General features: G+C 39.5%; 1 protein-coding gene across 1 annotated transcript in view; it reads right to left on the bottom strand.

Moving 5' to 3' along the window:
- nphs1 (NPHS1 adhesion molecule, nephrin) overlaps nt 1–12,119 on the bottom strand; it is a 39,747-nt gene that overhangs the window by 12,443 nt on the left and 15,185 nt on the right. Inside the window, exons 5-11 of the mRNA XM_063487263.1 lie at nt 11,611–11,692; nt 8,663–8,766; nt 6,778–6,899; nt 6,402–6,573; nt 5,003–5,160; nt 3,893–4,034; nt 16–140 (exon numbers count right to left, since the gene is read on the bottom strand). Coding sequence (XP_063343333.1) covers nt 16–140; nt 3,893–4,034; nt 5,003–5,160; nt 6,402–6,573; nt 6,778–6,899; nt 8,663–8,766; nt 11,611–11,692 — 905 coding nt within the window. The remainder of the gene's footprint in view (nt 1–15; nt 141–3,892; nt 4,035–5,002; nt 5,161–6,401; nt 6,574–6,777; nt 6,900–8,662; nt 8,767–11,610; nt 11,693–12,119) is intronic.

Genomic DNA, 12,119 nt, shown 5'->3' with positions numbered 1-12,119 from the left:
ACAGTGCATTCTCACCTTGAACCAAGCCAAAGTTGCTTTCGGATTTCCCCCAGTGGCGAAACAGACCAGATGGGCCGTGCTTCCAGAACGTAAGGGGACATCTTCAGGTGGAGCATTGATCCAGACTTTTTGAGGGGGGTCTGTTGATTGTAATTTTTTGAGATCAGTTCGTTTGGGGGGGTTTTAATATGTTAAGCAGACCTGTTTTTCATATTGTATTAAGGGACTGGTCTCTTTAAAAGAGCTGAAGTTGATATCAATTATACAAATATCAGTTCAAAAATTTCTGCAAAAGACTTTTCCTGGAACTGTGGGTGGCACAGGGTGGCAGTAAACCTCCTGAAATATCATCGGCCCCCACTGGTGCTTTTCTCCAAACTCTGTTATCGAATCAATTGGCAGAAATTACAGGGACAAGAGCCCCCTTCTGGGATAAACAAACAGTTGTCCTCAAATCATTGCAAACACAATAATATAACATTAAATTATACAAGAAAATGCAATGAAAAGACTTCTGCTAATTATAGACACTCAAAAGATTGTGTCCCTCCTTCATTTCCCTCACTGTGGATTGGTCCACTGCCCATCCCTGAAAACCCCAGACACATTAGGCTTCCATATTAGGCTTCCATATTAGTGTCTGCAGAGCAATCTCTTTAAGTGTGTCAGTGGTGGCTGGCCTCCAGTAAGTAGGTACTTTGCAATGGTTAATTTAATACCAAGGATGTGTTGGCTGTTTTTTCAAGTGAAAAGAAAAAAAAAGACACATTTAATGTATAACTGTAACTACTCTACTTTTTGTTTGGTTTATTACCTTGTGCAGACTGTATATAAAAGATCCACGCTGTCACCCATTGTCCTGTTTTAAAACCTTAGTTTGAGAATTTTGTCTCAAACTAGACATCACAAATGAGAAACCGAGGACACGGCATGCCCATATGGTAGCAGCGTGTCAATGACAATGTAGCCCCACTCAAAAGCATATACTGCCTCATCCTATATTTTACTTATCTTATTAACAAAATGTCAATAAGACTTGGAATGAGAAATTGAGACCATAAATGTATTATAATAAGTTGTTACTGACGTAATAGGTGAGCATCAGGATGTTCCATCTAAGTTTATTTAACATCTGACTTCTTTTTGCAATTAAACATTGGATTCACTTTTCAAACCAGTAAACAATGTAAATTTTTTATATCTATAGGATCCATTGGCATATTGTTACCAATAATATACCAATAAGGTATGGCTTTGGAAGCTTACTTGCAATTTAAATATCTCTTTAAATATTTTACTGTTTAGTTTGTTACATATGCTTGATGAGTATTTATGAAACTTCATTAAGTCAAGATGTGGGTTTTCATATTAACCTCTAATATATCTTTATATGTTTATGATGATGTTTATGATTAACTTACCCAGTGTAATTAGACCCTAATCATATTCTTGTTTTCTTGCTGCATGTAAAATGGGTGGTATGATTTATCTTATAATGAATTTTGTTGACTTGTATTATTTGGAAATGAAGGAATACTTAATTTATTTTTTTCAAAAATTAATTAACAACCACATATAAAATATTAAGAAGTAAGTATGTTTTTTTTCAGGCTTGATAGCATTTTGGTCTTTGACACATCAATAGAAAAACATTAGGGATCCGCTTCTTTGAAAAAGCAAAATATAACTCATCATATATTTGATTTTGGTTCTGTTAATGAGAGCTTCTTTCTCACATTTGTTAATAACCTGCATCTGTGTGTCCATTTGTTAACTAACCAGGTCAGCTAAAGCAGCACAGACAAGAAAAAAACCTTCTGATCATATTTTCAGTGCAACAAAACATCAAGTAAGTGGAGAGACACATTAATATTAAAGGCATTTTGATAAATAGGACGAAAGTTTTCAGTGGTTTCCCTCATATCTCTCACACAGGAAACAGTGTGTAGTGTTGGACGGGGTTAAATCTCCATATTTAGACTGTGATACAGGGGTTCCTCAAGGATCCGTTCTTGTGCCTTTATTGTTTTCTCTTTTCATCAATAACTTACCTGAAGTTTGTCCAAATATATTTGCTCAAATGTATGCAGATGATACAGTTATATATACGCAAGCCAATAGTGTCCAGCAGGTGGCAAAAGATCTTACAGCTGCTTTAGCATTAATGCATAGCTGGCTGGAGGACTCATGCCTAATGTTGAACACCTCAAAAACAGTCTGCATGTACTTCTCAAAACGTCCCTTAAATTTGAAGAAATCAAACATATTTCTGGATGGAGTTGAGCTTGAATTAGCTCCAGAATTTAAATATCTTGGGGTCATTCTAGACCCAACACTATCCTTTAAGAGTCACATAAATAAAGTGTCCCAGGTACTTAAATTTAATAATCGAAATTTTAATCATATATGTAGTAACTTAAATATGAATGTTGCAAAAATGTATTTTTACTCAATGATTATCTCTCATATAGATTATTGTTTGACATCCTGGTCACTTGCTTGTCCAACAACACTTAAAATTATTGAAAATATTTATAAAAGAAGTTTAAAATTACTTGACAAAAAATCGACTTCCTATCACCACTGTCATGTGTTAAAAAAACATAAATTATTGAACTTCAATAATTTAGTGAAACTTAAAAGAGTGTGCTTAATATATAAAGTCTTACACTCTCTTGCTCCACCACTAAAGGAGTTCATTAGGCGTAAAGAAAGCTTAGACAGGACCACTCGAGCCACAACCCGCGGAGACTTGTTTATACCCCACAGACAGACAGCATTTGGGCAGAACGTCCTCTCTGTCCAGGGTGGCCATCGGTGGAACAGTCTTCCTCAATCCATTAAAGAATGCTCTACATTCAACTTGTTTAAGGCACAGGTTAAAAATTGGTTATGGACAAATCAAGTGTGTGATCATGTATAAGTTGTATAGTTTTAATGTTTTACTTGGGAATAGAATGATAAGTATGTGTGAGTCTGGTGATGGAGTTCTTATTATGTATGAATTATGAACTTTTTTATGAATTATTTGTCCATTTTTAATATGTTTTTTGGACAACAGATGGAAATTAGCCTTTGGCTATAATCTGGTATGCTTGCATTCATGTAATTTCTTTTTTTACATGTATGTTCATTAACATGCACTGTCTCAAATAAATTAAATCAAGTTTTCATAATGGTTAAAAATTAAGAAAAAGAAAAACCCCATGATACATACATACATACACACACACACACACATATATATATATATATATATATTTGTGTGTGTGTGTGTGTGTGTGTGTGTGTGTGTGTATATATATATTTATTGGCCCCATCTCAACAACGTATGTATATATATATATGTATGCATGTATATCTATATCTATCTATCTATCTATCTATCTATCTATATATGTATGTGTGTGTGTGTGTGTGTGTGTGTGTGTGTGTGTATATACATATATATATATATATGTGTATATACACATACATACATACACACACACACACATATATATATATATATATATGTATATATATATGTATATATATATATATATATATATATGCATATACACATACACACACACACACACACACACACACACACACATATATATATATATATTTGTGTGTGTGTGTGTGTGTGTGTGTATATATATATTTATTGGCCCCATCTCAACAACGTATGTATATATATATATGTGTGTGTGTATAGGCAATTGCAAGTACACATGCTATTGTGAAAATTGTTTTGCTTACTGGACTGTACAGTTTCATTAACCCTTCAGAACAATGCTGGAATCAACGTTTTATTCTCCATGGAGATTTCTTGTGGCAATTATGTACACTAATATCAAAGGAATTCACGAAACCACGCTTACTTAGAAAACTTAAACTCACTTACAGTAGACACTGAGTTCATCGCTCTGGGTTTTGGAGAAATGTGTTCCCTTGTTAAAAGCCTCACAGGTGAGCTTCAGCCCGTGCTCCTCCCGGGAGACCCGGTGGGTCATGTTGGACATGGTTGTCATCCCACCGTTGTCTCCCTGCAGACACAAAGAACACATGACAGTTCGTTTTGGGGGACAGACAGTCTTGGTCTGGCATCCTTACTTAGTTGTATGTGTTTGAGCGTCTGTGTGTGTGAGAGGGGGGTGGGGGTGGGGGTGGTGTCTGTGAGAAAAACAACCCTCGCTGGTTTGTCTTGGCGAATACAGATGGCAAATTAGCCACTGTAATAACTGATGTTGTGCATGGTCTGTGATAAATAAGTATATTCATCTGACTCTCCGGCTTTGCACACTGTTATAAATTGAGGCAAGTGTCATTTTGCACCTGCCTGATAGTGGTCATGCCTTTGCAGCACATCTGGTTATTAAAGCTATTATTGTGGTAATTACTGTAAAAGCCACAGTCAGAAAGACTAACAAAGACACTGGACAGGAGCGTCAGTCTTCATTCGCCTCACACTGTGTCGCATGCATTAAAGCTCGCATACGGCACACTGAGTGCCTTGTGTAAGATCAAATGAAAATGCTGCTACCAGATGAATAAAGAGCTTGTTTAATAATACTCATCTTCTGTGTCAGCTTTTATTCACTTTGATCTTATTAGCATACACAAAAGAGGAGAAGAGCAGCAGAATACTCTTTTTGGAATCGGATGATTCATTTGCAAAGCTGCAGCAGGCCTATTCAGAGACAGCTCATGGTCATACTGTTTTCTTTCATCTATAACGGTTCACATGAGGTCACATTGCATATTGAGGATACTTTTAATTCAATAGGAGGCATTTTAATAGTTTTTTTGTTGATACCCTAAAGGCAAGCTTGACTGAAAGGAAATGTTTTTGTACATTAGCTTCCATGCCTTTTGCCTATCTATTCATAAAAAAATATATATATAAACATAACCTTTTTCAGTATTCTGTTTAAATCGACCAGGATGTTGACTAGTCATAGGACTGCGTGGATGAATTTCAGCTTTGTGCAAATTGCGTCCCGTGTAGTCCCACCTCCTCCATAGCAACAGAAGTGTTGTTGAGCTCCTTGTAGCCCAGCCACCAGCGGATGTCGACGGGGGGATTGCTAGAGGTGGCGTAGCAGTTGAGATTCAACTCTTGCCCCTCAATTGCTGTTAACGAACCCGACAGCGTCAGCTCGGCAGGCTCAACTGATGTACACGCACACATGCATGGGAAAACATACAAAGACAAGTCAGTAAAAATATCATCCCGTGAATAGTACATTCAACAGCTACATATTCTGATCACAGTGGCAGCGCAACTATTTTTGGATGTGAAACACAGAGCTGTATCAAGGGTGAGAGGGAAAAAAATCACTTTGAGTGGCAACTTGTTTTCTCTGGGGGTTTTCATTGTGGTTTCTAAAGTCTGCTTCGTTTTAACCAGAGGGGTAGACAGGGTACAATAGCTGCAGGCAAAGTGATGCAGTCGTATAAAGCCTTCCGGGGAATACAAAGCCTTGGGACCGAGCTGGCAGGCTTCTAGTAGGAGGGGTCATGCATGTAAATCTTTTGTGTATTTATGTCTGTTCCACATGTGACACCGTGTGGAATGCATCTGCCTAATCCACACACACACATCGACCACTGAAATTCTTGCAGGTGCTGTATGGTGAAGGAGGCATATTCATATTTCACCAGTGAGCCTTGCTCTGTGCCCTCCAGCTTCTGCCAGTGCCTAGAGCATTGTCAGGCAGTCAGCGGTTCATTTTCACCATCCCTGAATGGATGACTGGGAGGCATGGCACCACAGCCTGCTGGGGGTTTTGGTAAATGGAGGAGCGCTGGTGCAATTTAAACCACATTTACATAGCACGAGCAAGCGGAAGGGCCGCTCCTAATCATATTTACATAAAATCGGCACATCAATCAGACAGCATTTAAAGCTCTCGACATTGTGTGGCTCTGTAGTGAAAATCAGGCTATTGTTAGACTCAATGCACCAAGGCTGATAAATATTAATTCCGTATTTGTTCTATTGTTGCTGAAACAAACATTTTATATTCAGAGAGAAAAGTATAATCTCTTAACTATGGGCGTTACTGTTTCAAAGTGTCGCCGTTAGTGCCTCAGGACTGCGCGTTGAAGCAATTCCGCTAAATTTATGTAACAGCTACGAAAGAGCATACAGTGGTACTAATCTGGAGGCAATTGGAAATATGGGCTGCAGCCATAGAAACCATTAGTTTCATTAATGATATTAACTTTACAATATTTACTGGGACAGCAAAAAGATTGGGCTTGGAGGAAAGATGTATTATACTCCTCTGCAATGCGTCCATATTATTAATAACCTGCAATCAGTCAGTCCTGTCTGGGCTTTGTTTTTTACCAGTGTGTGCATGTGTGTTCCAGCACTGCGCAGTGTATTAAAAGTTATTTTCACTCACAGAGAACTGTTATTTTGCGGCTGACAGACAGAGGAGATCGGGACACCAGATTGGAGCTTTCACAGCACAGCTCTGCCTGGTTGTCAGCAGGGGTGATCTTCAGTTTGAGTATGCTGCTGGACTTCTGAGCAACAACGTCCTCCTCCCAAGTCATAGACAGAACTTCTCCGTTCTGACAGACGGATGAACACATGAAACTCAAAAAGGCAACAGAATGTTTGAGTAGTTGCAAGCTCCCATATGGCGCAGGCAGCGAAGAACAGAAGCTACAAAGAATGGGATACTTATGCTGCGAGTTTTTTAACTAGAATGGCTCATTTTGCCAGCGTGACAGTGTGTTACAAAGCTTCCTTAACAGATGGCGCAGGAGATTTACCTTGGTCCAGTGGAGAGTGGCAAGGGGGTTTCCACCATATGACACACACTCCAACACAAGCGTTCTCTCTGCTTTGACTTCGTTCCTCTCCAGACCCAGAATAACTGGAGGCTGAGGTGCGACTGTCAAGAAAGGGGAGTGGGGGTGGGGGGTGACAAGAGGAAATGGCACAGAGGATGAGCACGAGAAAAAGAGGAAGAGGTGAGAGAAGAAAAGAGGTGTAGTAACTCAGAGAAACAGAACCATGGTGTGGCCAATAGGACAGTGTAAAAAAAAAAAAAAGAAAAAGAGAAGAAAAAAAAGAAACTGCAGTGCGATGAGAAGACTCTTGGCAATTGAACAGGAAGCATCCCTATTTGTTGAGACGGGGCCAATAAATTGGTCATTCAGCATGACTGTGGGATAAGAGGTCCGGATCTGATGAAAGCATTAAGTATTAAGGGAGCAGTGAGCTGGATCCAGTCCATAAAGCAAAATAACAGATGTTCAAACAGTAATAAGGCAACGTGAAATATGAATAAATTACAGCCTCCTCGAATAAAATATATGCAGTAAAATAAATTAGAAGAGGATGGGCCTTTGTTATTGCTGCAATCAGTTTCAGAGAGCAGACTGCAGACCCTGGGCCAGTATGACAAATTGCCACCTTGCTAACAATCTAGCTGGCTGAAAATGGCCACCGTGCTGGCTTAGATGGGCTAGCATACTGAATAAGACTGCGGCGGTGGTCCCAAGTTCTGCAACATTAGCACTTTAGCAGAGAGCCCATACTGCTTAATGCAGAGAAGAGAGACAGGGAGGAAGGGAGGAGCGCTCGCAGGTACTGGTGAATGATAAAACAGCAACTATGGCGTCTAGTGTGGAAAGCATAGGGACAGCATTAAGGTGTGTAGTCAGCCTGTGGATAATACCGCAGCTGAGCTGGAGGGAACACTCACTGCTGAAAGTGTCAGCAGCCCTCCTCCACTTTAATCAACAGCATGATTTAGTCCCGGGACAAGCAGGTGGGTACACTGTAAGGCCTCAACAATCAATTACTTCAGCTGATCAACAGGGTAGAAAACACCAAACCCACACTGTAGTAAACAGCAGCGGCAGTAGAGCACTGGTTGTTTATTCAGCAACAACAGCTTTCATTGTTTCTTTGCCAAACGCAATGGCAAAGACATCCCGCGTGTCAGCTAACCTTCATGTGCAGCAATGGATTTATTATATTATGTTGCATGGTTTGTAAAAACATGAAAGAAAAGGCAAAAGAAACTGGCTTAGTTTCCTTCCTCGGTGGATTCTAAATTTAATTTGAGCTGATGAGCACAAAAGTTGCTGGGCTAGTTTTGCGAGATTTATTATTATTAAATGTGGTGTCCTGAGCTTTCCATATTAGAAATATATTATTGTTAAAAAAAAATTCTCTAGCACAATTCTTGCTTGTGTAATTCATCTAATAATTAGTTTATGTGCCTCGGTTAACGCTGGAGCAATAACCAAGCGTGTAAATAATTCCTGATTACTAATAAACACATCCAAACCCACAGAAATTTAATTGCAGGCTGCTTTATTAGCCACAGCCAAAACTGTAGAAAACAACTGCTTACTGCTTTGGTCACATCAACCTCTGTCCCTCTGTCCAGCACGGGCTGCCTTGAGAGTTGGATGTTCACAAGGTTGCCCCAGCTGAATGTTGTTTTGAAGTAGGTGTGACTTTGCCTTCAGCTTAAATGTTTCTCCTTGTGCCACTAACACAGACTGAGTGCACAATGCCGGATACCCAAGGGCCACCCTCGGGTTCTGTTCCTGTGTGGTAGTGTGTGTGTGTGTGTGTGTGTGTGTTTAATATAAAATGAGAGTGTTGGCCATCAGTTTAAAGACAGGTTGAGACACTCACAGTACACATTCATAGTCATTGTGGTCTCCACAGGCTTGAGGAGGGTGGGGTTCATGGCGTGACAGGCCAACTGCCTCCCATTGTCAGAACTCAGAGCAGTGACCCTTTAAGAGGTAACAGAAGGACAGAAGAAATGACAATAACAAACTTATACTGAAAGATATAAAGTGGTAAAAAAAAATCCCATCATCCCAAAGAATATTCAAATGCTTTTCATAAAAAAAAATTGACACATCGATGTAAATACAGTCCAGTATAAGTAAAGGTCATGATCAAATGCCTTTTCAAGAGTTGCAAGGATTTGAGGATTGTTTTTAGGCTTTAGGAAGTCTGGTGAGATAAACAAAGTGACAAGTATCATGTAATATATTTATCCATGAGGAATGAGTTAGACACATGACTTGTATCTGACTCAGAGTCAGGAGACCAGGTTTTAGGGAAGGTGCAAATGCCAAACAGCACTGAAGGTAAATATAGTTCAATATACACTCACAGGCCACTTTGTTAGGTACAGCTGTTCAGCTGCTTGCTAACGCAAATGTCTAACCAGCCAATCACATGACAGCAACTCATTGCATTTAGCCATGTAGCCATGGCCCAGATGAAATGCTGAAGTTCAAAACAAGCATCAGAATGGGGATGAAAGTTCATTTAAGTGAATGTGGCATGGTTGTTGGTGCCAGATGGGCTGGTTTGAGCATTTCAGAAACTGCCGATCTGCTGGGATTTTCCCCACACAGCCATCTCTAGGGTTTCCAGAGAATGTCCAAAAACGAGACAATATCCAGCGAGGCGGCAATTCTCTGAGTGAAAATGTCTTGTTGATGTCAGAGGTCAGAGAATGGCCAGACTGCTTCAAGCTGCTAGGAAGGCAACAGTAGCTCAAAAAATCCATTGTTATAACCAAGCAATGCAGAAGAGCATCTCTTAACATGCAACACTTCACAAAGGCTCAACAGAATTGAAAAAGAGAGAATTTAGATCTGATGAGTCTCAATTTCTGCTGTGACACTCAGATGTTAGGGCCAGAATTTTGTGGAAAAAGCATAAAAGCATGAATCCATGCTGCCTTGTAGCAACAGCTCAGGCGGGGATATTTTCTTGGCAGAATTTGGACTCTTTAATACCAACTAAACATTGTTTAAACAACATAGCCTTTCTCAGTATTGTTGCATGTCCATCCTTTTATGACAACAGTGTACCCATCTTCTGATGGCTGCTACCAGCAGGATATTCTCAAATAATCTTAAATTGGATTCTTGAACATTGGACAGTGATTTCAGTGCACTCAAATGGCCTCCACAGTCATCAGATTTCAATCAGATGGAGCACCTTTGGCATATGTGGAACATCCAGATCAGACAACAAATCTGCAGCAACTGTGACGCTATCAGGCCACTATGGACCAAAATCTCAGAGGAAGGTTTCTAGCACCTTGTTGCATCTGTACCACAAAGTTCTGAGGGGAAAAATGGATCCAACCCATTACTAGCAAGGTGTACCTAACAAAGATGGGTGTAAATAAAAGCATAAACTAATTTGCTATTTACATCAATGCATCAATATTGTTTCGCAACTTCTCCCACTTGATTTTGAGGTATATTTACACTCGTTGCAATCTACGATATCTCAGAATGATTGCTGACTTGCAATGATGTTTGCAGGGCAAACACTGATGATAATGATGTAGGCAGAAACATGAACACAGCAATATAAAACCATATAGATACCTCCCTTCTAGCCTTTAATTCAGCAGTAACTGTCTCGTAATTTCTGGTGAGTAAAGCTCAGTATCCTCTCTATCCTTTAGCATAAGTTGAAGACTTTAGAACCCTCACTAATGACACATTTTTACGAGGCACAATTCTCTTCACAAACTCACACAATTTCAGAAGAGAATCAAAGTAGAAAACACTTTTGCAAAGATTTTTTCACCGAGTGACAAATCTGTTACATACGCGTACAAATTGCTCACTGAGCAGCTGGTTTAGCTTTCTTTTTTCTTTCCGTATAATTTGATTTTAATAGTTGCAATGATAAAGTGCCTGTCTTTGTCTGTGAGTGTACTGTGAACACCAGTAAAAGCATAAATCTTAGAAGTCATGAGGTGAATAATGGGGTAGGAAAAACACAAAGTTCTGGCAGAAATGTGTTGTTATTTTTCTCTAGTCTTTGAGTTTTGTGGAAAAAAGGATAATTTTGACAATTATTTGCAAAATAAGATAACCAGTATCTGTAACTGGTTAAATGATAAATGTAGTGGAATATTAGAAGTGTTAAATAAAACAAAAAAACTGATGGTTTTAGCTAATATGTAAGTACCCCAACTCTGTTTTAGGCTGTGTGTGTTGTCAGGAGCCATGGGAATAAAAGCAAGGCACTTTGCAATGTACTTAGAAACACAGTGAATTTATTCTGAGTCTAGTTTACTCTCTCTGTTTACGTCTTCTATATCAAACTACAGTTCAGTGACAACTGTAACCATCACATATCGCCCACTGCTGTGTATGCTCAGCGTGAATATGTGGAAGAAGCATCAATATTGCTTAAGACCTCGGCTTCTCTGCTTGAGAGTTAAACAACATCGCAGCTCCTCAGTACCAATGTTATCTGAAGATATGACAAGAGGTTATTATCTTTGACATAGAGGAGATATGCAGGATTAAAGTAATCTATGGCCCCGCTTAATGTATGGGCACCAGGCGAACCAGCAAGGATTGGATCTGTCTCGCTGCTGGAATGTAATTTTGTGCATTTGACAGAAGCTAATTCAACTCCACAGTGCCAAGAAGCAGTTTGTGTGTGTGCAGAAATTCATTGTACTCACTAAGACAGAAGGCGAGAATAAGAGCACGGTGAAAACAAGGGAAACAAGAAACATAGACAGACTTGGGGAGATTGAGCAGGTTGGTGAGGAGAATGAGTCTGGCAGGCAGCTGAACACATACGTTACTTCAGCATGCGCGTTCAGAAGCTTATCCTTTGAGCCAGACGTGGAGAAAGACTCTGCACCTGTCAGCTCAACTCCATCTAAAAGACACAATGGGGGGAAGGCGCACAAAAAAGGAAGAATACTGTGTGTAAATTTGTTCATGCGAAACACAAACACCAGTGTTATTCTCATGCGGAATTGCAAATACTGGACTATGGTGCATATGTGTGCGCGACTGTCGTGCAGAAATCATGCGTACGTGGTCTAAAAATATGAAACTATGAAATTATATGTTAGACCTACAGCACAACCCCGCAGACAAATTCACACCGCTGGAACAAACAGAACATCTCTCGCTCGATTTCAGCACGATACAGCGTAATAGGTGTGACAGAAGAACAAGAGGTAAAAACAAAGCGATGGCAATATCGTAGATGCTTTTGTAAACAACAAGGAACCCGCAATAAATTGACTCTACATGAAACTGTGAAACAAACATCTGGAAATTCAAATGTTCAGGCTATT

This window comes from Pelmatolapia mariae, linkage group LG10_11 (genome assembly GCF_036321145.2).
Source record: "Pelmatolapia mariae isolate MD_Pm_ZW linkage group LG10_11, Pm_UMD_F_2, whole genome shotgun sequence".
Taxonomy (NCBI): domain Eukaryota; kingdom Metazoa; phylum Chordata; class Actinopteri; order Cichliformes; family Cichlidae; genus Pelmatolapia; species Pelmatolapia mariae.
Note: the sequence above shows the minus strand (reverse complement) of the source record. Positions and strands in the feature narration are given on the sequence as shown.